This window comes from Panulirus ornatus, chromosome 59 (genome assembly GCF_036320965.1).
Source record: "Panulirus ornatus isolate Po-2019 chromosome 59, ASM3632096v1, whole genome shotgun sequence".
Classification (NCBI taxonomy): Eukaryota; Metazoa; Arthropoda; class Malacostraca; order Decapoda; family Palinuridae; genus Panulirus; species Panulirus ornatus.
The window spans coordinates 4,418,680-4,445,894 of NC_092282.1; the positions used below are offsets into that span (position 1 = coordinate 4,418,680).

The following is a 27,215-nucleotide window of genomic DNA, read 5'->3' on the forward strand; positions in this document are numbered from 1 at the left end:
CATGTATGTATATACATGTGGGTGGGTTGGGACATTCTTTCGTCTGTTTCCTTGTGCTAATGCGGGAGACAGACAAAGTATATATATAAATATATTATACGTAAATTGCTATTTCCTGTATCAGCGAGGTAGTGCCAAGAAACAAGAATGGCCTATCCACTCATACCTATCATCATACACATACTTGTCTTCATCCATATATATATATATATATATATATATATATATATATATATTATATATATATATATATATATATATATATATATATATATATATATATTATATATATATATATATTATATATATATATATATGGATGAAGGCAAGTATTTGTGTGTGTTGGGGGGGCAGAGGAGGATTTCTAGCTTTATGCTTTCTCCCATTTAAGTTGCCTTCTGTGACATGCATGGAGTACTTGTTTTATATCTCCCTTATACCCAGCTATAATATATATATATATATATATATATATATATATATAAGCAACAGGAATTGAAAATGAATTTTTTGTAAGTATGGTAAAATTAAGAATATTTAAAAATGTTTTCTTGAACTTTAGGTTTTATAGGTAAGTGGAAGATCTTATTATATCATTTCATCAATTTTTTATGGATTGATTATATTGGTTGTATGTTAACTTCATTCTTACAGCACATTATTCTGGAAAAATCTAGGATGCTAGGTTGGCAAAGTATGTATGGCACATAGAATAATTATGTTATCTAGCAGTTGTGTACATGCTATTTAAAAGTTATGAGAATTCAATTAACATACAGTACTATGTTGGACCTTACAATGCTTGGCAAAATTTACATCATCTAGTTTTGCAAAAACAAACTTGTGGACCTTTAATATCACATAGTATGCAAGAATGTAGAAAATTGCAAATGCTTTCCATTTTATATTGCAATAATTTTTCTCTAGTATAATGAATAGCTTTACACATAATTCATTCATATATGTATTATATCATGATTTTTTTTTAAGTACATTAAAAAAAAAAAAGTATAGGTACACCAAATGTTATGAAGAATTATTTTCCTAACAAAAGTAAACAATTACAGCATATCTGATATTTAACGTCAAATATTCATTAATGTCAAACATAAAAAAAAAAAAACCCCCCGAAGAACCAATACTTCAGTGAAGCTTTAACTTTTACAGAATAATGAATTTGCAAAAAAAAAAAAAAAAAATATTTAAAGACACATACAAATGTATATATCACATTGACATACAGTAAAATAGAAAACTAATCTAAATAATATTTTCAGCCCTATCCACTGCCTGTGCAGTTTATTACAACGTCTAGAAAAGATATTTATAAAATACATAATCACAGTTTCCCACATCAGCAACATACCACCAGGAAACACAGAATGGCCATCCACTCATAAAGTGTACAAATATAGTGTATATAAACACACTTCATATAACATACAAACCTCAAACAGCCACAACTGAACATGGAACCCCTGTGTAGCAGGTGGGAACACTACGACTATGGTACCCTAGCAGTAGTGCTCCCACTTGCTACGCAGTGGTCCCAGGTTTGATTGTTGCTGTTGGAGGTTTGTATGATTGTATATATTAATGCGTACTTCCATATAACGAACAAGCCTCCAACAGATAGGGACACCTGCTACGCAGGGGTCCTGAGTTTGATCCAAGCTGTTGGACTTTTTTATTATTATAATTATACTTAATTGCTGTCTCCTACATTTGCAGTGTAGTGCAAGGAAACAGACTAAAGAATGGCCCAACCCACACACAAACACACGTATATACATAAATGCCCACACACGCACACATGCATTTAAATATATACATACATATACATGCACATGTACATATTCATACTTGCTGCCTTCATCTATTCCCGTCGCCACACATGGAATATCCTTTCACCCTCCTGTATGTTCAGGCCCCGATTGCTATATATGTAAAGTGTGTGAAAGAAGAAAGCTGAGAGTAAATGTGAATAAGAGCAAGGTTCAGTAAGGTTGAGGGACAAGTTAATCAGGAGGTAAGTTTGAATGGAGAAAGTGCAATGTTTTATATATTTAGCAGTGGATAGAACCATGGAAGTGGAAGTGAGTCTCAGGGTAGGTGAAGGGGACGAAGGTTCTGGGAGTGTTGAAGAATGTGTGGAAGGTTATCTCGGACAGCAAAAATAGGTATGTTGAAGAAATAATGGTTCCAACAATGTTACATGGTTGCTAGGCTTGGGCTATAGATAGGGTTGTGTGGAGGAGGGGGGATGTGAAATGCTTGAGGACAACATGTGATAATAAAAAGTGTGTGGTTGAAAGAGCAAAAGAGGGTGTGTTGAAATGGTTAGGTCACATGCACAGAATGAGTACGGAAAGTTTAACAGAGGATATATGTGTCAAAGGTGGAGGAAACGAAGAGAAGCAGGAGACCAAACTGGAGGTGGAAGGTTAGGTTGAAAAAGATTTTGAGGGATTGGGGCCTGAACATACAGGAGGGTGAAACGTGTGCAAGGAATAGAGTGAATTGGAACGATGTGGTATACCGGGGTCGACATACTGTTAATGGATTGAACCAGGGCATGTGAAGTGTCTGGGGTAAATCATGGAAACCACCAAGACCACAGCTCCCTTTCCACATCCAGGCCCCACAAAACTTTCCATGGTTTATCCCAGATGCTTCACATGCCCTGGTTCAATCCATTGACAGCACGTCAACCCGGTTTACCTCATTGTTCCAATTCACTCTATTCCTTGCACACCTTTCACCCTCCTCCATGCTCAGGCCCTGATCACTCAAAATCTTTTTCATTCCATCTTTCCACCTCAAATCTGGTCTCCCACTTCAGCTCATTCCCTTCACCTCTGAGACATATATCTTCTTTGTCAATCTTTCCTCGCTCATTCTTTCCATGTGACCAAACCATTTCAATACACCCTCTTCTGCTCTCTCAACCACACTCTTTATTACCACACATCTCTCTTACCCTTTCTTTACTTACTCGATCAAACCACCTCACACCATATATTGTCCTTAAACATCTCATTTCCAGCACATCTACACTCCTCTGCACAACTCTATCTATAGCCCATGCCTCACAACCATATTATATTGTTGGGACCACTATTCCTTCAAACATACCCATTTTTGCTTTCCAAGATAACGTTCTCGACTTCCACACATTTTTTAATGCTCCCAGAACTTTCGCCCCCTCCCCCAACCTATGATTCACTTCCGCTTATATGGTTCCATCTGCTGCCAAATCCACTCCTAGATATCTAAATCACTTCACTTCCTCCAGTTTTTCTCCATTCAAACTTACCTCCAAATTGACTTGTCCCTCAACCCTACTGTACCTAATAACCTTGCCGTTATTCACATTTACTCTCAGCTTTCTTCTTTCACACACTTTACCAAACTCACTCACTAGCTTCTGCAGTTTCTCACCCGAATCAGCCACCAGCGCTGTATCATCAGCGAACAACAACTGATTCGGGTGACAAGCTGGTGAGTGAGTTTGGTAAAGTGTGTAAAAGAAGAAAGCTGAGATTAAATGTGAATAAGAGCAAGGTTATTAGGTACTGTAGGGCTGAGGGACAAGTCAATTAGGAGGTAAGTTTGAATGGAGAAAAACTGGAGGAAGTGAAGTGTTTTAGATATCTGGGAGTGGATGGAACCATGGAAGCAGAATTGAGTCACAGGGTGAGGGAGGGGGCGAAAGTTTTGGGAGCGTTAAAGAATGTGTGGAAGGTGAGAACATTATCTGAGAAAGCAAAAATGGGTATGCTTGAAGGAATAGTGGTTCCAACAATATTATATGGTTGCGAGGTGTGGGCTATAGATAGGGTTGTGCGGAGGAGGGTGGATGTGTTGGAAATGAGATGTTTGAGGACAATATGTGGTGTGAGGTGGTTTGATCAAGTAAGTAATGAAAGGGTAAGAGATGCGTGGTAATAAAAAGTGCATGGTTGAGAGAGCAGAAGAGGGTGTACTGAAATGGTTTGGTCACATGGAGAGAATGAGTGTGGAGAGATTGACAAAGAGGATATATGTCTGAGGTGGAGGGAACGAGAAGTGGGAGACTAAATTGGAGGTGGAAGGATGGAGTGAAAAAGATTTTGAGCTATCAGGGCCTGAACATGCAGTAGGGTGAAAGGCGTGCAAGGAATAGTGAATTGGAACGATGTGGTATACTGGGGTCGACGTGTTGTCAATGGATTGAACCAGGGCATGTGAAGCGTCTGGGGTAAACCGTGGAAATGTATAGGTATGTTTATGTGCACATGTGGACGTGTATGTATATACATGTGTATGTGGGTGGGTTGGGCCATTCTCCTGTCTATTTCTTTGCGCTATCTTGCTAACGCGGGAGACAGCGACAAAGTATAAAAAAATATATATAATATATATATATATATATATATATACACACATGGCAGATATATCCCTAGGGATATATCCTTGCGCTACCTCGCCAACGCAGGAGACAGCAACAAAGTATAATAAATAAATATAAATAATAAATGTACTTCTACATCCATCCCAACCAAATAATTAAAATTTATATCTTTTATAATGGATACAAAGCAGGATTGTATTAAAAAAAAAAAATCTGCCATCCATTTGAAAAAGAACACCTGAGACATGACATGTTTTCCAGATAAGCTACAAATGCACTTTTCAGTGATATTGTTCCTAAATAACAAAGAATACAGGCTCCCTGCTACTGTTCCATTTAGACTTCACTTTGATTTCTAACTTCCTGATAATGTTGTTAGATGAATCAAAATCTGAAGAAGCTTCATTAATTCACTAATGATGACTGTACTGTGTACTGAGCAACTGGTTTTACTTTCAGTAATTCTTGTGGTATGACATCTTGACAGCTCTAATGTCCAGCGCTAGAAAGGTGTTCACCAGAGCACTTCTCAACCATGTTAACTTCTGTGCCATAAGGATTCTTCCAAGCAGATACCCTTAACTTCTGAGCTATGTCCTAGAACTTCATCCTCTTCTTAGTTCACCTTTAAATGCAAATCAGACAATTACAATCAGATAGAATGCTGGCCATGTTCAAAGGTTAAATATAAAGAAAAACTTCAATTCTTTCCAATGGCACATGTTTCATCTGGCACTGTCCTCCTGTGCAGCAGATTTTTGAAATTTCAGAAAAAATTCATATTCTGATGAAGGCAGTGAATACAGTACAGTACTTTTATCACTGATTATAGAAATGTACAACTTATTTGGATGAAACTGAAAAATTATGACCATATCCAATAAAACCATGAAATTATGTACGCTTTCCTCTGCTGCCACGGCAATTTGATGTACTGCTTTCCCTAATTTGAAGGTAATTAACCCAAAAGTGAGTGATTTACCAAAAGTTAACAAATGTAGGATGGCAGTGGACAGCAATAGTGCTTGCATTCCATCACCTTACAAGGCATTTTTGAATGCTGGAATCCCCATCTGTACAACTCACATAGTAAAAAAATGAAAATGAATGAGTATTATCCACAACAAGAAGGCTAAAGAACTCATGCTTCCACTGGCCTCTTACCTATTGGCACTGTCGTGATCATATATAGCTGCTATCATACGAAACATAAGAACAGACAAAACTTTGTCTAATGGATCCATACACCCTCTCTGGAGCCACTTTGGTATTGTTGTACGAGCATGGCTGAAGCCAAGCTTCTGGAGAATGTAGTCTACACCATAAGGCTCCAAGTTCTTTGTAGCCCAAGACAAAAGCCTGCAAAAAACTAAATCTTACAAAAAGATTCCCAGGTATGAAAGAAGTTTCATAATATGAAACTGACATCTCCCTTAGGTTTCCCAAAATGTTCAGCAAAAACTGAGAGGAGTGGGTGAAAAGTTCATGAGGGTGGGCTTAGGTGGAGTGTGTAGAGAGAAAATGAAGACATTTATAATAATGGACCTGAAGTGAGAAATAAGTGTTGGTTGAAGAGAAAGGTAAATGTAACATGAGGTAGAGGGAATTTACAGTGCAGTGCATGAGATATATCAGTATGGATAATCATATGCTGTGCAAAAATAGAAAAACGAGTTTTGCATAGACCTCTGTTTAATTCATACATGACATTTCCCTTTAATGCTTTATGCTAAAGACAGTAGCAACAATGGAATGTCTCAAAAGCAAATTTCTGAGCTTACAGAGGGTAAATAAGGTTTCATTTCGGACAAATTACATAAACGGAAAATCCATACAAAGGGTTATCACATTCTATAGACAAAGCAGTGCTTTCAAGTTCACTCTGGAGAATATCATTAATCTCACAATTATCACTGCATACCAAATAAGCAATTATTTCCATCATTTCAAACTTATCCTACTTGAGTTCTGTAACTTTAAACCATTCTACATGCATAAATATCCTTACACCCTCCTTTGTATGGCTATTTATCCATCCATACAAGGCATATGCAAGTATTTCAGTAATATAAAATTACTATTACATATGAATTCTTTAACAAACAACTTAAAGCCTATTTAATCATCTTTTCAATCATTCACATCCAAATGTTCCTTTCCACAATCATCTGTTCCATCAACCAAACCTAGTCTCCTACCCCTCACAGCAAACCCTACCTAAAGAAAGACAGCAACATTTTTGTAAATAAGGCTTTTCTAATATGGACCACCACACCCTAGGAAGGACAGAACTAGCAGACTGCAGCTTACAAAGCTTACCGACATTATGTTAGAGAAAAGAATGAATTGTCGTAAGGAGGGCTAAAGATACAAATAAAGACAAATGGGTTTTATATTAGAAATGAAAAAAGATATGGAAGAGATGTGATGTGTGGAAAACTTTGTACATGGATCAGATATACCACACCTGGCTGCTGCCAGAATTTAACTCACCTAACTGTAGGCTCCAAGTGCCACGTAGTGCAAGTAAATTCCCTCCAGTCTTGTTGCAGCAGCTGTGTTGGCTCATTGACTCTTACAACCTTGGGTTTCTTGTCAGCATTTTCCTTAGTCTCTTCATTATCGGCTCCAGGCTGCAATCAATGCTTTTTCAAACTTTTGTCTAATTGGTTGAATATTACAAAAATACCAGAAAGAAAAGACAGCTACCTTGGTCATAGGAGGGTAACTTGACAACTACTGAGGTGCTGGCTCACTATGCAACTATCACAAACCTTCCCAATACCCATGTGGGTAGTGGCAGTGATAAACCTCCCGAATCAGTAGCCACTTACTAACTACTGCCTTCTACATTCTATTATCATATGTTTTTTTGGTGATACATTTTGACACTCATTTGTAATGCTATCAGCATCAACATTATCTTCTGTATATCATCAATCTGTTTTCTAAATGCACATTGATACTCAATGCCAGTCAGAATGACCCTCCTTTTCCAAAGGGATGATGAGCTATGAAGTCCTTGGGCCCATGTCTCACTCTCATATGTTGATGTACTGTACCCAATGTATACTCTATGCTTGCATTTACATACCCAACATTTATGCCCTTCACCTGTGCTATAAATGAAATGCTTTCCCCTTGAATAGTTTCAAAAATAAAGTATTTTAAATTCAAAATGCTTCAACACAAAACTGGTGTACTCAAATGACAGCACATTAGAAATTATGACCAACAAAACTAAGGTGCACAAAAGCATCTTCAACTAAACCAAAATTAACATCATTTGGTCTCCATCCTTTTACATATGCATCACAATTACAAACTACATTCCTGAACCTCCCACTCAGTGCTGATTTTTCACATCACCCCTGATAGTTCAACTCTAAGTACAAAGAACTCTGCAGTACCACATTATTAGAAATGATGCGCATGCTCATTATCCTATCTTCATAACCAACCCACCTGGGTAATGTGCTCCTAATCTCATTCAGTAACCATATGCACTAACCATTACGTTCTGGAAAAAGTATATGACATTTTTGAGTGGAATGCTTTATGGGATGTGTTAAGGACACATGGGGTATGGGAACAACTATTGGATGGTGTGAAAGCCTTCTATACATGAGCATGTGCATGTGTAAGAGTGGATGTAGAGTTGAGTGAAAGTTTCGGTATACATATGGGTGTGAAGCAGGGCTGTGTGATGTCATCAGATGGCATGGAAGTGTACAAGATTCTCCATATGTTCAATACTAAACACAGGAAATAGCATATATAACATGAAGGAAACCTGACAATATATCATGGAAAGGAAACTCACCACTTTCATTTTCCTGGCCTAAACAATGCAGCAAAGATGGAAGAATGATTAATAAGCATTAATAAATTTATGATGAACAAATCATTTAGTGTAATTACCTTGACAATTTTACTGATATAAACAGTGGACCCACATTCCAAAATATTAGAGAAGAGACCCTAATTTAGAAGTTTTGAGGCAGACATACTTCATAGTAGTTTTATATATTAGAAGTTTCAAAGACTATTCCTTTTCATGTCAAGATCTGGTTCACATGCACTATGTCATTTATATCAAGCTGAAATCTGAAATCTAGATGAATAATTATGAAACATGGATGAATTTTATAAAAATTTAAAAAAGAACACTTTTCCTGAAAACAAAAGTGTTCATGTGGTGTATGTTAAAGCACCAGCTTTTCCTGAATACAAAAGTTTTCACGTGGTCCACGTTAAAACACCAACTTGTTTGTGAAAGAGTATTTAGCTCATAAAAAGTGCACTAGACACAGGAAGAGTTATCACTATGATTAAAATTCTTGGTCTCACCATCTTCTCTTTAGTGTCCTTAACATATGATGAAATCAGGTCATGGAGGAAGAAGAAGTTTTCAGCATCAACTGCAACAAATATGTGATCCTGAAACTCTGTCACCAGTGAGCACTCCACTTTCGGTTTTTCATCTGTTGGACATATAAATTATAAGCAAACTGTATGCATGATATCTGTTAATTCAAATATGTTATAGTAGTCTCAAGGCTGCATAAGACACTGCAGCACATTATGAAAAAATGTCTCTTGCAAATAATTCTATCTAAACTGATTACTCCTGATTATGGCATGCAATAATTACATCAACTAAAGTTTGATTACAGAAAGACATCATTTTATAAGAAATATAATACCAGTCCAATTACGACAAGAAAAGAGATGTTAAATCAGCAGAATGCTCGACAAGTAATCTGTAATTAGTTTTGATGTTTACGAGACTTCTTTCAGTATTTGAACAACTGCTAAAACACTGAAATCTACATCCTTTGACCTGGTTTTAACTAAGTACAGTACTTTTTAAGCCTAACTGCTTCTGCCTCAGCAAAGTGGTATTGGGAAGAAATGAACAACAGTAGTAAAAAAGCATAAGAAAAGTCTAACCACATAACAGCATGATTCCCTTTTCTTCACAACCGACCACTGAGAATTCATCAAGTGCATGCCGAGTTGACTTGAATGAACAATCCATGCTACTGATAGGCTCAATTATTCAAAACTTAATCTTCCCCAGTCAGTCAACAGTATGACTACTTTAACTGGAATGAATTTCGGTTGTTTGTCCAGGGTTACCAATCATTCTGGTAAAGCATAAAATATTTGCAATAACTAGATTTTCAAAAAGAAGACTTGCAGATGAGATTATATTTACAAAATCAAGGTCATAAAGAGGTATACATTTGGTCATTTGCAGAGATGACGTTACTATTACCAATATCAAACGAATATCAAAGTTATTAATATCTAATCTTACCAAGATACATCAGCATATTCATTATTCAGTCCAGACCACATAGAATGGTTGAATGCAAATAGATAACAATACTATTCTTGACTTCCACACTCAAAAAAGATACAAAGAATGTTTACCCATGAAGTCAGGTGTGGTAGCAGTCTGAAGATGTTTTGTGTTGAGATGAATCTGCATTGAAGGTAAGGCAAAGATAGTCTCTGAAGAGTGGTTGTGATCTTGCAAACGAGCTGATGACCGTTTGCCTTCTGAGGATGGTAAGCTGTCGCTGCGGTCCAAGGAAGGGAAACGATCCACATCTGTTAACAGGTGAAAGCAAAACCTTTGTTAAAAAAGTTGTAAAATATAAGAAATAGCGATAAAGAATCTAAAGATGATGACTTTATGAGCTACAAACATTTTGACTTCTTCCTTCCTAAAAATTGAACATTTAAAACTAGCGAGTCCTCATGGCTCTCTAGAAAATGTTATTGAATTATCTATACATACAGTATTCATTCACTTTAGAATATCTTTTATATGCAAGAGCATCAACACTGTTAAAATATATTGTTTAAATAATTTTTCTGTGGAATACCTTATGAAATGAATGAAAATAATTCCATGATGCCAAAATACATATTTCTTGGTGTTAAGACACATAGAGATCGGTATAAAAAGATTAATATTCTTTCATTTCAAATCATATGTGGAAGAAAGTTCGCTGACATTAGGGCCCTTCTTCACCCTTATCTTACTAATGAGTTGCATAAGGTACCACATTCACAAAATATTCTTACTTTTCATGTTCTTTATCATCATGCAAAAAGCAAATAATTTCAATCCATCTAAGCTGTTACATATTATTGATAACTAATCTTGTTTCATAAAAAGCTTATTTACTTTTCCTTAAATACTAGTTTACTGTAAAATTCTTATTTAAAGATGGATTGATGGAAACATTTTAACAACTGGATATCCTGGTAATAAGACAACAACATGTCAACATAACCAGCTTACTATCAAGCTCTGATGTACAGAAGGCATAATGGAACCATTCCTGGATGGTGCGGAACTGGGGTGGAAAGACCATATTTCTGGTGATTCTGCAGACAGTAGCCATGGAGACATGCTGAGCATGAGTCTGCTCCATTACCCCTAAGCTGAAGGTCAAGTTCTGTACGATATGGGTGTCACGTGGTGCTGGAAGGGTATGGAGACAGGAATTATTAAAGTTAGAGACATTCATCTAAGCACCTTCATTCAAATCTCTCCCAAGTTTTGTTTATTTAGAAATTTCTTTATCTACTTCTGTTACTGCTTAATTACCTTACTCTATATATCTGTTTCTATATATCTATTTGGTAACATGACTGTTTCTTTGTAAATTTATCTATTCAGAAAGCTAAATCTCATTTTTCCCCTACAGACCCATTTATTTTGTTCTAGCTCTCCCATGTTTTGTTTTCCATGTTAAAGCATCTCCTTTCAGTTGCTAAATTCCTCTTAATCAAATATGCTCTCCAATTCCAATTATTCCAATGACTAGCCCACAGCATAGAGCAAATACCAATGCAAGTAGCCAGCAAAGATAACTAACTGTCCCTGACTCAGATTCATACAACAAAAACAGTAACCAATGACAACAATTAGCAAATTTGAATGTTCATGTAAAAAGTAATATCAGACATATTTGCTAGCCTACAGTTGCTGATTTTATAGCAAGGATATATGTTCCCCTACCACAAAGTCAGCAAAATGAATGTTTTACATCAACATTTGTTGCTACATTTGAGTACACAACCACTAAACATTCTACTTGTTTTCTGGGAATAAGGTATAGGTATTAGTTATCTTATGTACCTAGTAATTAATATCAGCAATGATCCTGGCACTCATTTTACCTATTGTATGTCAGATGTGAGTGAAAATTGGTCAGATTACAATCATATGTACAACATAATTTTTCATACTTTATTAGACATGCATTCATTATCTTATCTGAGATTACTTTGTCATCTTTTGCATGTAATTAATGGTTTAGTTTTTATCTAAGTATTCCAATGTTGAATATGTCTCAAAAAGAGAAAAATGAATATGAAAAAATAAGTAACTTGCTTTCACTCTGTATTCAAAATAACCACTGTCTGGTACAATGGATGATTAATGGGGTCACATTCATATTTCTATTAACCAAGAATCTATCCATCTATCTATATCTCTCATGACTGTTCCCACCAGGAACTCTCTCAAGGGATTGGTAATGGCAATTGCCTCTAAAACTAGTGAACTCCAGTGCATTGCCTCTAAAACTAGTGAACTCCAGTGCTGTTTCTTAGCCTTTAATGCCTCACCCTTAACAGGCCATTGGCAAAGGGCAACTCTAGCACAGTGTTTGTAGAGGCTCCAACCTAATGCTCCTTTTCTGACTACTTCTATGTAATGCTCCTGCCTAATATTCCTACATAATACTTCTACACAATGGTCCTGCCTTTATAAATATTCCTTCCTACTTCTTCTATCTATTGCTCCCATCATTTTGTCAGAAGGCAGGACTAGAGCATAGTGCTTACTGCAAAAAAATCTAGTTACAAAGAATGAGCTCTGTGATAAATGTCGTCAATTGTTATGTGCGACCTGGAGAGATTGTATGTTTGTGGACATAATATTATGCCAGTAGTCCACATATGGGTGAGGCATAAAGAAAATACATCTACCTGGGTCAGAGAAGTGCAAGTTGACAACCACTGAAGTGCTGGCTCACTACTTGGCCATCACTAAACCTCCTAATACCCAGGCAGGTAGCAATGGTAATATAGCCAAAAAGAAAAACCCAATAAAACTTGAACATTAACATTAATTTTTTTTGGACTGAGTCTATATGTTTAAGAGCTATTAGTATCCTACATTATTTACAATACACTGTACAACACATATAACACCCTAACATCCATACTATTCATATAGTCACATATGCAATGTATGGTAAATATTAAAGAAAATGAATGAAAAAGTGACTACTATCCATTGTAAAAAATATCAAATGCTTCATAGCAACTTTCTTTTATGCATGTCTTTTATTTCCTGATTTAGTGAGGCAGTGTTACGAATAGCTGACGTCTATAATAAACATAAACAAAATGTAGTATAAAGCATTAGAGACTTTTGACCTCTAAACATCTTAGTGTGCAACTTACGGTCTCCTGGCACCTCTTGTACTTCAGAGGTAAAGTTGATGTATGGTTCTTGGAGACTAAACAGGGCCCAAGACCTGCTTCTGAAGTTTACACCATGGAAACAAGCCAATGAGATTGTCTTCCCATGAAGCTCTAGTGATCCTCCTAGGACTGTTCCAGAGTCTGGCAAGGGCAGAGGCAGAGTGGTGAGTCGCAGCCCAGAAACGCGATATAACACACCCTGCCAGTGACGGTGGTGACGAGCATCTTGTCCAGATGTGACACCCAAGACTGGAACAGAAGTAAAGGGACATGAGGATATCAACTTTTGGACACCATGAATTAAGAAACTAATTAAATGTGAAGAGACCAATAATTACAGCTGTTTACTGTACATCAGTCCAAAGAAAAATTTAGAACTTTTTTGAGATGGAGAATGTAGTAGTTCCAAGTGATTCTAAACCTTGCAGTTTTCACTACATACAAAAAAGTTTTCAAGAAAATTTAAAAGATTCAGAGCTCACCACTAGCTAACTTGCGGTTTCCATCCTTGGGTTTTTGTTTGACAGATGACTTGTGTCTGGTGGGCTGGAGAGAGGAGAACACCCGCTTGCTGGACTTGAATTGCTGAGAGAAGAACTCGTCAAGCTTGTGGTGCATCTTTAACAAATCTGCTGTAGTGGATTTGCTAATGATAAGCTGTAGCTGGTCCCACTCCAGGTCACCCAAGATGAAGATGGTTGCACCTCTATACAAACAGTGATGAGAAGTTTTCAGATTAATTCATATCACCCACTGTAAGATGACACTCATATCTGTGCTTCATTAATGGATTTTGATACATATTTAGTCTTACAATATATACTATGCTGTTTCACACTATGCAGAATTTCTTCTAAATGGAAGGGTTATGTTACATCATTTATTCTAGTGATCTCTCATGTGAGAATATTTCTGTAAAATTTCATTGTTTTTAAGGCTAGAAACTGCCTTTCCTGCCTTAGCAAGGAAGTGTCAGGAACATTTATATAACAATCTCATTTGCATATGTACACTCTCTAAACTGTCTAGTATGATGAACTTAAACCAGAGCCTATCATCCACTGCCAAGCTACTCCATATGCTCAGGTTCAGCCCACCAATAATATATTGGCATGCATTGACATCATTGAGTTTAAAGGCTTCATAATTCTCTGCCTTAATTACTACACTAGAGCACAACTGGCATGAAATGATCAAACCATACTACAACATAAGTCCTTGTATTCGCATGAAAGTTTTACTGTGAAGATGACATCTTTACTTCAACCGTATAAATCACAATAAAAACAAATTGTTATGGGAATTTGGTATACCTGCGTGTGGCATCTTCATCATTATGGGCACACTGTTTAAGTTTCCACTCATCCCTCAATGTGACACCAAAAGATGATACCCGGCCCATTAGGACACTTGTTCCCATATAATCTAGGCGTGACTGGGATGCAAAGAGCTTGACACCAATAGTGTGATCAGGGTCTGTCCCTGGATCTTCACGAATCTTCACTGAAATACAAGAACTTTTTATCAGTGTTTTAGCATAAAAATAACTCTCAATACCTATGCATTAGTTTATTTTCTTTGACAGAGAAGTATTGTAAAGTGAAGTGAAAGGCTAAATAGATAATGCCTTCTTGGAACAGAAGTAATCTTTTATGCTCAGATTACTGTATATGTACTACCCCCACAAAACAGTGGTAATTTATAAGCAGTCATAGACTGGGACTATATCAGTGGCACTGGGGCTGCTGTTATTTCTCAAGTACCTAATTTCTAGCTAAAACTTCAAAGAAACTTTAGCTTGCATGTCAATGATGTGAAAATTAAAATATATGAAGGGAGTGTTGAGAACTGCAACAACCTATAAAGACTAAGACAAGCTCAGCTTCTGGTAGACATGAGTCTAATGAAGTTCCATCTCACCAAAATGTGAAGTGATGATGAAGGAGTACCAGAAGCCCCAGCTGTAATTATAATCTTATATGAATAAGGGGGCTGACAAAGTATCTATCACTAAAGCACAATATTGGACATGGTAAAAAGGAAAATAATTTTGTAGTAAATCAATATTAAAGTGGCATATCTGTACAAGGCCAAAGATATGCTCAGAATAATATTCATGGCATAAATCAAGAATACAAATAACCAGCCTACTCTAGTAGGGAGACATAGATCTGCTGATAAAAATAAAAGTTCAACAAAAAGCAACAAAGACTGTAACCAAAAATAAGGGAGCTAAGCTAAAGGGCATGCACTACTGGAAGAAACAAGGAAAAGGTGAGGTATGATTAATCCTTCAAGCTTCTGAATCAATCTGACAATGATGATATCAATTAGCTTTTCAAACTAAACAAAAATAGATCTAGTACACGGAATTAAAATAGGCAAGAAACACATTAGAAAATATGCAAATATAGAAATTCCAGTGTGGAAAGATGATGGATAAATGGAGAAGCTAAGTGAGGAAATGGTAATGCTATGAGTGTGAACAAATTCAAAACGGAAATGATCTAGTCTTACATATCCTACAATAAAAGTTGGTTTCTGACAGTTCATGGGTATTAAGTCAACTTACAATACATGTTGATTTCTGACAGTTCTATGGTGCCACCCACTATGCCTCCTCTAGCATCCAGGCCAGAACCTCCTAGGCCAATACCAATGTACATGTTCTTGTGGCCACTACTCCCGATTGAAAGTCTGCCATTTGCCTTGAAGTCTTTTGTTGTCCAACTGGAGATACAAAAACAAATATTGGTACATGTCATAATTTCACTGTCCATATTTCTATGTCCTATACATTTTCTTCCACGCAGAACCTCCTCCACAAACTAAGATTTCTTAACATTTCTAAAAATAATTCCATACAACAAGTAGTTCTTATAAACTTATCCCCTTGTTCTATCCTTCCACATTAACAATGGATTTCACATCTATTTCCAATAATTTTTTTTTTTTTTTTTTTTTTTGCTTTGTCGCTGTCTCCCACGTTTGCGAGGTAGCGCAAGGAAACAGACAAAAGAAATGGCCCAACCCACCCCCATACACATGTATATACATACGTCCACACACGCAAATATACATACCTACACAGCTTTCCATGGTTTACCCCAGACGCTTCACATGCTCTGATTCAACCCACTGACAGCACGTCAACCCCGGTATACCACATCGATCCAATTCACTCTATTCCTTGCCCTCCTTTCACCCTCCTGCATGTTCAGGCCCCGATCACACAAAATCTTTTTCACTCCATCTTTCCACCTCCAATTTGGTCTCCCACTTCTCCTCGTTCCCTCCACCTCCGACACATATATCCTCTTGGTCAATCTTTCCTCACTCATTCTCTCCATGTGCCCAAACCATTTCAAAACACCCTCTTCTGCTCTCTCAACCACGCTCTTTTTATTTCCACACATCTCTCTTACCCTTACGTTACTTACTCGATCAAACCACCTCACACCACACATTGTCCTCAAACATCTCATTTCCAGCACATCCATCCTCCTGCGCACAACTCTATCCATAGCCCATGCCTCGCAACCATACAACATTGCTGGAACCACTATTCCTTCAAACATACCTATTTTTGCTTTCCGAGATAATGTTCTCGACTTCCACACATTCTTCAAGGCTCCCAGGATTTTCGCCCCCTCCCCCACCTTATGATCCACTTCCGCTTCCATGGTTCCATCTGCTGCCAGATCCACTCCCAGATATCTAAAACACTTTACTTCCTCCAGTTTTTCTCCATTCAAACTTACCTCCCAATTGCGTACTCAAATTCATTCTTCTAACTATTTTCTTAATGTACATTTTCTCTACATAAATCTTCAGTTATCTTTTAACATCTCCACTATTTTGTTATTAAAACTATCTCTCTCTACAATATCTAATTCCTCACTATGGTAAGTATTCTGACTCCACAGTTTTCCTTATAACAATCTCAACTCCATGCACTCTAGTAACTGTTCTCTTGCTACAGACCACAGCTTATGAGGTATTACTAATGTGAGGTAAATTACTCATTCAACATACTCTTGCATTATTCTCCTTAAACCCCTAAGAATCTACATGCCTTTCAGCAATTTATGACATCTTCCACTTTACCATCCTTCCGAAACGTCCTAATCCATCATCTTTATCTATGTATCCAACCCATCTCTAACCATCTAACCATAGTCACACACTGACTCTTTCCTCATCTTGCTTTTAGTCTTATCACTGCCTTTCATACATTGTAGATGTAATAGCAAATGATTAGTAACTAGCAGCCTACAAAGGCTGTCAAACATAATAAAAAAAGGGTATGTGGAAGTTGAGTGCAATAACCGAAAGCATGGCAAAATATGTCAAGAGCAATAGTAAAGAATCTATAACAGCAAAAGAGGAGGAAGTGAACAGGACCATGAGCTCCGAGGTGGATAACAAAAAACCCCTAAAAGTTCACTAGCAATGTGGGGTGAGTAATACAATCAGAGTAACGAAAAAGAGACAAATTTAGACTGATGATTATATTTACATTATATAAGGACTGTATTATATCATCGGAGAAGAATGTAATAAAACAGACTACAAGAAATAACGGAGAAACAAATATGAAAAGTCTACTCTAGGAGAAAGAAGACAAAAAGACAAATAAATACATGACACATGATGGAAATGCCTGAAAAGGTAACTTTTGGAAAGAAGTATTACATCCTGGCAATTAAGGAAGACAAATGAAGTTTCATATCACAAAAAAGTTAAATGGACATATTTCAAAATAGAGATCAAGGTAAAAGACAGACAAATACAGGGAGAAAATCCACTGGGAAATATCGGAGGGAATAAAGCTACCTGTAAAACTAAGAGGAAAGGAATATCAATCAGAGAAAGAGCAAAGCATTCATTGGTAAACAATTGTCATTTGGATTAGTGGTACATGACAAAGAACTAGGGTTTAGAAATCATAGTGAAAACAATATTTCTATATCTTAGGTGGAATCATAATGCAAAATTAAATCTTCCCTTTAACAAATCTAATTTTTTCATGACTTGTCTTCCTTTGAAATCCTGCAATCTCTAAAATCCTCCTGTAAGTTATCAATACCAATATCAATGGTTTACAAAACCCAATGTAATCAAAGATTCTACATGAGCCACTAGAATTTACTGCAATGCAAATAGCTAAACACAACAAGACAATACGTACACAACATTACCCATCACGTTCCCCATATTCATCTGTACGCCTAGGCGGGTGAAGTTGACAGCAAAGAGCACCAGAGTTTCCCATGAACCAGCTTTATTTGCTATCTGACTAGCTCCTGTTCCATCCATCTCTCCTGATGTTCTAAATGTTGATGTTTCAACTGCATCTGCTGGTGCTCCCGGAGCATCATCACCTTCCTCACTGATGCTCTCGGTCTTCCCACCTGAATATCATATAGAAACTATCTTAACCATGCAGAGACAAACCATGCTTGAATACAATTTTTTTAAAACCAACTACCTTTCCCACCTTGATGAGACAGTGTCAGATTCAAATGAACAACAACCTCGTTTGCACACATACAATATTTAGCTGTTATGTACTATCCATAGACAAGCCTCACAAATTTCTCAATGGTTTACTTTGATCTCTTCATATGCACTGGTTCAGTCCACTGACAACCCAAACTCATTCTGTCCAATGTGCACATTTTGCTACCCTTAAAAGCTTAGGCCCTGGTACCTCAAAGCCTCCATTCCATCCTCCCATCATCTCAGTCTCTCCTTGTCTTCCCACTTGACACATATCCTCTTCTCAGTTTCTCTTTATTAATCCTCTTCATATGTCTAAGGAATTTCAACACACCCTAGTTAACCCTTCAAATCAGACTGCAGCTGCTACCTTCTCTCTCTCTCTGAAAATGTAATTTCTGATATAATTATCCCACCTCAAGGTATTTACTGTCTTCAGAAATTTCACTTTCAGCACATCAATCCTCTTCGTTTCTTTTACAATCAATGCCCAAAACTCATGTCCATAAAACACCATTAGGAATGTTATACTTTAAGATATATCCATTTTTGTCCATACAGACATCGAGATTTCCTTCCTTGATGCATCTAGGACATTAGGCCCCTCCATCCCGTAACTCATTTTCCCATTATTCCACCTACTGCAATGTCCACTCCCAGATACCTGAAGCATTCCATCTATTTAAACCATCTTGTCTAACCCCATTACAACAGACTATCATCTCACTTTCCATTTTATCTCACTTGAATTTTCTTCTTTTATTCACTCTCCCAAATTCTAACATCAGCCTCTAAAGTTTCTCTCTGGAATCTAACATTAGAGTCATGTCATTTGCAAACAGCAACTGATTTGCCACACATGCCCATCACACCTCCATAATATTACAGACCCACTCATAGTTCCATGGCCCTCCCATTTACCTCACAATACCATAACACCCTGTCTATAAAACGATCAAACTGTTACAACATCACACACACCTGACACTCTCCATCTTCATCTGGCATCATACACCATTCTACTTTCCTGGTAAAAACTCCAAACTGTATTTAGGAGCTTTCCATTTACCCTATATCTCTGTAGCAGCTTCTGTAAAGCATCTCTGTCAACCACATCATACACTCTGTCTCACTCCATAAACCTCACAAAAAGAGAGATTCTTTCTTCATTTCACACATATATCAATCAAAGCAAACACCTAGTCCACACTTACTTTACCTTTCCAGAAAGCACACTGCTCTTCCCAGGTTAGCTGCTCTCATTTACTACTAACACAACCACATTTAACCTTGTAAGAGGTCTCCTCTCTCCTTACAATCTTATTCACCATGACTTTCACACTCTTAATTCTTCCTTATACCAAACACACCACATCCACCTCCCTATCATCTGATACATTCTTCTTAAGGTACTCACTTCATCTCATTTTCACATCTTTGATATCACTTCTCCATCTACTCTCCTTAATGTCATTCTGTATATATCAAATGGTCCACTCAATATTTGCCTCCTTTCATTATTCTCTCTGCAGCTTATCATTAGTCTCTCTCCATTTCTTTTCTGCTCTTATACCTTTTTCTTCACTTCGTACCACTTTCTAATGTACTCCTTATCACACTCTGTCCTTCCTTACAGGTACCAACAAGATACCTCCCTTGTCTGTCTCTCCAGCAATTTAACATTCTTATTCCACCACTCAATAATCTTTCCCATGCATCCATAGCTCACCTTCTGCTCATTATACATCTGCACATTAACGCAATGCCTCCCTAATCACTCTCCACTTAACATCTACTCAAGTAGTTTCATTCCTCTTACTCTAAACCAATCTTCACTCAATCTCTAAGTATCTCTCCTCACATGCCACTTTTCTAATCTCACAAATTTTCTCTACTTTCTTCAATCAAGTCATATTCTTTATCCCTTAATCTTTTCCTTTATCCCTTAACTTATGACTAACCTTCACTGGCTGCAGTGGCTTTCACAGAGACAGTTAAGAGCAGATGCTGGATTTTGGAATTTTCTGAATTCTGGGTATCTACTATGTCAAGGAGACCAAACAGGAGACATAATAAATAATAACTTATCTTGTAGATATTTTCCCCACATTAAGACTAGAATTATTCACTGCACTTACTAAAAATTCTTGGCAGTTTCCATTCCCAAAACTTATGCAAATTAAGGTGATTACTTAGGTGAAGTGCTGAGGTGTTGCATCTGGCCTAGATGAGGTCGCAGGGGAGTAAATATGAGTGTTATCTTGCTGAAATGAGGCTGATGCCAGAAGAGAGGCAGAAGGTAGGTCCAAAATTTCATTCTTTGTAGGAGCCAGTGTGGATGTGCTTGGAAGATTATTGAAATGGAGTTCAAACTTGGAAGCATCAGGTAAAGGACATGGTTAAGGGGTTACAGTTTCTGTGTTGGGTAATGGGTCACTTGCTTCATGTAATAAGGTTTTTCTTTAGTCAGCTTTTATGCAATATAAGCAAAATCAGCAATAGACAATTACTCAGAAGCTGAAGTGCTGAGGATTTCAAATGATGACCTGTACCTGCACAAGTGCTGGATTTAAGTGGAAGGATTTTGGAATGCTGGATTTGGGACATGAGAGAGTGGCTTGCCAAAGCTGGTACAAACAGGTAATGACAGAGTGAATAATGCCCTATCAATATTTTCATCACCATTACATGAGTCCTAAACTGTCAAAGTGAAACTATCTGTAAAGCTAACACATCTACAATACTTTAATACACTACCTGTCAATTTCGGACTCTTCCTGATGACATCAGAATCAAAATTAAGTCTGAGTTTATCTCGTGCACGACTGCCAGCACCAGCACCACCCAAAGGCTGAGCAGTTGTGGGTGTTGCTTGGCCTGTTCCACTACTTATGCTCCCATTCTCTCTACGACTGTCACTGCCCTCAGCAGAGCTGTAGAAGAAATATCATTAATTCAAATGAAGTCAGTAGCTTAATATTGCCACCTTGAACCAAAATCTATGTGATTATATTTACTACAGGTACTTTCACATACAAGCTAACTGGCAAAATACTGAAGGAATGGATATCAGTAATTCACTTTATTTGTAGAACAAATAAAATCAAAATGAAAAACTGAATATATCAGTGATATTCATCCAGTAGGGACAGGTCCTTGCAACATCACCATGATATCTGAGCATCAGGAAGCATATCAGTTCATTCGTTTTGTCTCACTGTAAGTTTAGGATATCCCATCTGATGTTTGTATCTTGCTTTGGGGAATGATGGAAGTTCTGACAGCTACAATACAATAATCTTTATGAATTATTTGCATACCTACTCAATGAATCTTAAGCTCAAATTAAGAATCAACCAAACCACTTTCTTGAATGCCTCAACCTTACATGTAAGTCATTATCATCAACAATCTCATCTTCCTTACAAGATTTTGCTACTGAAGATGACCTAAGCCGATGAATAGTATGAGAAGCCTTCTTTCGTTCCTGAGTACATCAATATCCAACTCATAAACCTATAAACAAATGGCAAGACAGAACAAAAGAGGGATGGAGGACTCCCCTATAGTGACAGAGAAAGCTTTTACTGGAAACAATCTCCCTAGGCTTTAAGAGACATTTATCACTTCCAATGACAAAAAATCAACACTAAGAAAATATGCAAAATGTGACATGCTCTTCCTTTACTATTCACAGAGCTTTGTACTAATTTGTACTAAGCAGGGGTGGGGGCCCTATCTTCTGAACATTCTTTACTAACATACCACTTCTTAAATATATGTATACTGTCTGCATTAACCATGTTCTTATTCATATAATTCCATTAAGCCATGTGGTACAATATTTTTCTTGGAGAAATGGGGGTCATAACCCAGGACTCATAATAATAATTGTAACAACTTTTGAGCAAACTTAAAAACATACAATGCACTTACAAGCCCAACTTCAAATGTAAGATGCAGAAGTATCTTATTGCAATGAATCTACGATCTATCAAGATTAGCATTAATTATAGTAGAATATAGAGTAAAAGTAAAATGGTCTATGAATTAATTTCTACAGACAAGATGAGCTACAGCATACAACAGTAAGAAAAAACAACCTTGAAGAATGTCGTTTGGGTGGCACATTATGACTGGGAAGTGACTCTCCTGAAGAAGCTGCTGGGCTGGCTTCATCCCACTCACTAGACATAGCACCACCAGTGAAGTCTCCTAAAAACAATCGTCTCACAATAGATCTCCTGTACCAGGCCCGAGGAAAGGCTAGAATCTCTGTCAACCTCCTCATGTCATACTTGAAATGTGCTGCCCCTATGTCCACAATGGCTGAGGGTAGAGAATTAAGATTACACTACTAAATTGCTTTAATAACCACATGAAGCTTTCTCTAGATCCATAAATGTCAAAAATCCCTCTCTTTCTCCACGTATTTCCTACACAAATTCATCAAAGCAACCACCTAGTCCACACGTCCTTTACCATTTCTGAAGCTACACTGCTCCTGCCCAATCTGAAGTTCTGTGCAGGCCAATGTCCTCTCAATTAACACTTCCCATAAAACTTACCAAGCTTACTCAACAGACTCTAATCAATGTCTCTCCTGTTCTGTATACTTCTATTTCTAGCTGTGGATTCATTACAGATCTGCCTATCAAGAAAATAACATCATTTTAATCCATTCTAACTGGAAGCTAAGTGCAATGAACCAGTGGAGGGGAAGATAAGGTACTGAAGAAAAATTTATGCATAAAGATAAAAGCACTATCTCTCATTTCTGATATATCAAGAAAAGCTAAGTATTTGTAAAGGAAATTCTCATAAAAACTAAGGCCAGATATGCTAAAATGTTCATTCAGTTGATGGTTTCACCTGTCTGGGTCACACTATTTTTGAGGGTAAAAAAATATTATAATATACTTCTTAAAATATCTAATGCCAAAAGCAACAATTCAATTTAGAAATTTCTTTTTAGTAGGATTGGTGTTATCCTGGACACTTTTAACAGTTACAATGGCTCCCTGTATTGTGATGCTTTTGAACACACTACTATGAAAAGTCCACGAACATGCTCAGATATCTCCGAAGATGATAAGGTTGAGTATCTGCTGTGAGCTGCCTGATGTGATTATGACTCATATATATTCAGCGTGCACTCCATTAAATTATTGTATGCTCTCTGAAGATATCAAGTGTTTAGTTTAATGACACCAATGCATGCATATCCCTGATATATAAGATGTAGTAGGTCATTATAATAAGGTACCTCTGATTCTATGAGTGATATCAGGTCATGAGGATGAAATCATATCACCTCAAAGCAGCTGGTATCTGTTTATATACATGTGTTTATTGTCTTATCCCTATGTCACTGTGTTCATTATTTGACTTCTGTTAATGTAAAGGTAATATTACAATAGAATACAAGTTAGTGTTAAAGCTGAGTAACATAAAACTGGAATGCAGTACCAGAGAAGTTCAAGGAGGACTGTTTCTAGTACATGAATGTGTAGATGGAAAATAGTAGTAATGAAAGTCAGATTATAGAAGTAAGCTAATGACTGCCTGTAATATATTACACTTTAGAATAAGGTGTACAACTCACTGGAGAACCTGATGATAGCCTTGGCTGAGTCTGCAACATTAGATGATTTCACTTTGGTACTGATTTCAGGCTTGAAGTTAATTTTACGTGATCTGGAAATGTGAAACTTGACAAATTCTACCATGACACTGAGGGAGTCCTTCCGTTCACTGTCTGTGAGTGCTCCCAGGGGTGAGGTTGCCAAATAGGGAGCTCCTGAGGTGCCACGCTGTTTTCCTCCATATGGATGGAAAACATAGAGAGAGAAGTCTTCCAAGACGCCTGTTACACTTAATCCACCAATAGTTGCCTGGAGCTTACTGCCCAAGTCTGGCATTGATCTGTTAAGAATTTAACTGTAATGACTAACCAAAAGGAACAAGGAAAATGGTAGATATAGCATTTTACACAATATCATACCTAACCACAATAAACAATTTACTGCTAGAATGCACTCACCCATCTTCAGCTCTCTTGGAGGAAAAGACAAGGTTAAGGGATGGCAGTTGCAAAAGACATTCCACACGTGACACTGGCTGACATGAAAACCTGCAATGTAGTACATGAAATTTAATATCAGCTGTATAATTTTTTTCTTTTGTTAGCTGAGTTCACACAGGCAGCAGAGGACCTAATCAAGGCCATCCCATAAATGCTACATATTTTTTACTATTATCATTATTATTATACTTAACCGCCATTTCCCGCATCAGCGAAGCAGCGCAAGGAAACAGAGGAAGAATGGCCCAATCTCTCATATACACACAAATGCCCATATACATACATATCAATGTATACATACACATATATACACATGTACATATTCACTCTTCCTGCCTTCATCTATTTCCATCGTCACCCAACCACATAGGAAATAGCCATCACTCCCCATTCAGCGAGGTAGTGCCAGGAAAAGACAAAAAGGCCACATTCACTCACATCCAGTCTCTAGCTGTCATGTGTAAAGCACTGAAACCATGATAATAATAACAATTTCATTCATCTATCTATTATACTTGATTACTGTTTCCCATGTCAGCAAGGTAGCGCCAGGAAACAGATGAAGAATGGCCCATCCACTCATACACACACACACACACACACACACACACAAACATATATTTTTTTTTTCTTTTTTTTGCTTTGTCGCTGTCTCCCGTGTTTGCGAGGTAGCACAAGGAAACAAACGAAAGAATGGCCCAACCCACCCACATACACATGTATATACATACACGTCCACCCACGCAAATATACATACCTATACATTTCAACGTATACATATATATACACACACAGACATATACATATATACACATGTACATAATTCATACTGTCTGCCCTTATTAATTGCCATCGCCACCCCACCACACATGAAATAACAACCCCCTCCCCCCTCATGTGTGTGAGGTAGTGCTAGGAAAAGACAATAAAGGCCACACTCGTTCACACTTAGTCTCTAGCTGTCATGTAATAATGCACTGAAACCACAGCTCCTTTTCCACATCCAGGCCCCACAGTACTTTCCATGGTTTACCCAAGACGCTTCACATGCCCTGGTTCAATCCACTGACAGCACGTCGACCCCGGTATACCACATCGTTCCAATTCACTCTACTCCTTGCACGCCTTTCACCCTCCTGCATGTTCAGGCCCCGATCACTCAAAATCTTTTTCACTCCATCCTTCCACCTCCAATTTGGTCTCCCACTTCTCCTCGTTCCCTCCAACTCTGACACATATATCCTTTTTGTCAATCTCTCCTCACTCATTCTCTCCATGTGACCAAACCATTTCAAAACACCCTCCTCTGCTCTCTCAACCACACTCTTTTTATTACCGCACATCTCTCTTACCCTATTATTACTTACTCGATCAAACCACCTCACACCACATATTGTCTTTAAACATCTCATTTCCAGCACATCCACCCTCCTGTACACAACTCTATCCATAGCCCACGCCTCGCAACCATACAACATTGTTGGAACCACTATTCCTTCAAACATACCCATTTTTGCTCTCCGAGATAACGTCCTCTCCTTCCACACATTCTTCATCGCTCCCAGAACCTTCACCCCCTACCCCTCCCTGTGAGTCACTTCTGCTTCCATGGTTCCATCCGCTGCTAAGTCCACTCTCAGATATCTTATACACTTCACTTCCTCCAATTTTTCTCCATTCAAACATACATCCCAATCAACTTGTCCCTCAACCCTACTGAACCTAATATCCTTGCTGTTATTCACATTTACTCTCAACTCTCTCCTTTCACACTTTTTTCCAAACTCAGTCACCAACTTCAGCAGTTTCTCATTCGAGTCAGCCACCAGAGCAGTATCACTGGCGAACAACTGACTCACTTCCTAGGCCCTCTCATCCCCAACAGACTGCATACTCGCTCCTCTCTCCAAAACTCTTGCATTTACCTTCTTAACCACCCCATCCATAAACAAATTATATAATAGCAAAACAGTTTTAATACAAAAGAATGAGATGAAGAGGTAGCATGAGGAAGTATCTTATACATGAAGGTATGGGTGTGAGTGAGAAAAGAATGAGATGAAGAGGTAGCATGAGGAAGTATCTTATACATGAAGGTACGGGTGTGAGTGATATGCAGAAAAGTGATGAAACAAAAATCATGTAAATTATCATGTTTTGACAAATCTGCAGTATATGTATATAAACTAATTATCATAAAAATTAAAATGTACCTGATAGTTGATGGCTGCATGTGGAAGTAAACAACCACATCAACAGGAAAAGATGCATATACATATGGCACACCTCCACTACCAGCAGCCCCTGAAGTGTCTACATCCACATTGAACACTGGCTCAGGTTCTGTTAAATATAAAATTCATTAAAAATTTTGACTTCATCACCATGAAAGGCACAGAAGACAGACAGCAATAAAGTCGAATCAACCAATCACATTTATCAAATCTTGAACGGCAAGACAGGGCTTGAAATCCCACCATCATGCATGAAAAACTTGTCTTTCTTTATGTTCTGACCAACTTGATCAATTATATATATTATTCAATCTTACTCATATTCTCATCAATAATCATAATTATTGTCAATCATCAAACAATAAGTAGTAGTAAATACTTGTAAAAAGGTCAGACAAATAACCAATAGATACAAAAACTTTAAGTAATGATTTTTCCTCCCTTTTATGCCAGATGAGTGATATCTATTCATGCAAGTTCTAGG

The 27,215-nt window shown here is 37.4% G+C and overlaps 1 protein-coding gene across 4 annotated transcripts in view; it reads right to left on the reverse strand.

Moving 5' to 3' along the window:
• Positions 1-289: 289 nt before the first annotated feature.
• Positions 290-27,215, reverse strand: part of tweek (transmembrane protein KIAA1109 homolog tweek) — a 141,562-nt gene continuing 114,636 nt past the window's right edge. For 3 of the 4 annotated variants that reach the window (XM_071696084.1, XM_071696086.1, XM_071696083.1), the window contains exons 69-85: positions 26,711-26,840; positions 24,456-24,545; positions 24,018-24,337; positions 22,516-22,741; positions 21,170-21,345; positions 18,102-18,324; positions 15,483-15,640; positions 14,224-14,413; positions 13,393-13,616; positions 12,890-13,159; positions 10,713-10,895; positions 9,833-10,012; positions 8,744-8,877; positions 8,217-8,234; positions 6,887-7,026; positions 5,558-5,752; positions 290-5,018 (exon numbers count right to left, since the gene is read on the reverse strand). In XM_071696084.1, the coding sequence (XP_071552185.1) occupies positions 5,015-5,018; positions 5,558-5,752; positions 6,887-7,026; positions 8,217-8,234; positions 8,744-8,877; positions 9,833-10,012; positions 10,713-10,895; positions 12,890-13,159; positions 13,393-13,616; positions 14,224-14,413; positions 15,483-15,640; positions 18,102-18,324; positions 21,170-21,345; positions 22,516-22,741; positions 24,018-24,337; positions 24,456-24,545; positions 26,711-26,840 (2,861 nt within the window). In that variant the 3' untranslated portion in view covers positions 290-5,014. The remainder of the gene's footprint in view (positions 5,019-5,557; positions 5,753-6,886; positions 7,027-8,216; positions 8,235-8,743; positions 8,878-9,832; positions 10,013-10,712; positions 10,896-12,889; positions 13,160-13,392; positions 13,617-14,223; positions 14,414-15,482; positions 15,641-18,101; positions 18,325-21,169; positions 21,346-22,515; positions 22,742-24,017; positions 24,338-24,455; positions 24,546-26,710; positions 26,841-27,215) is intronic. The other variant, XM_071696085.1, reaches the window with a different exon arrangement.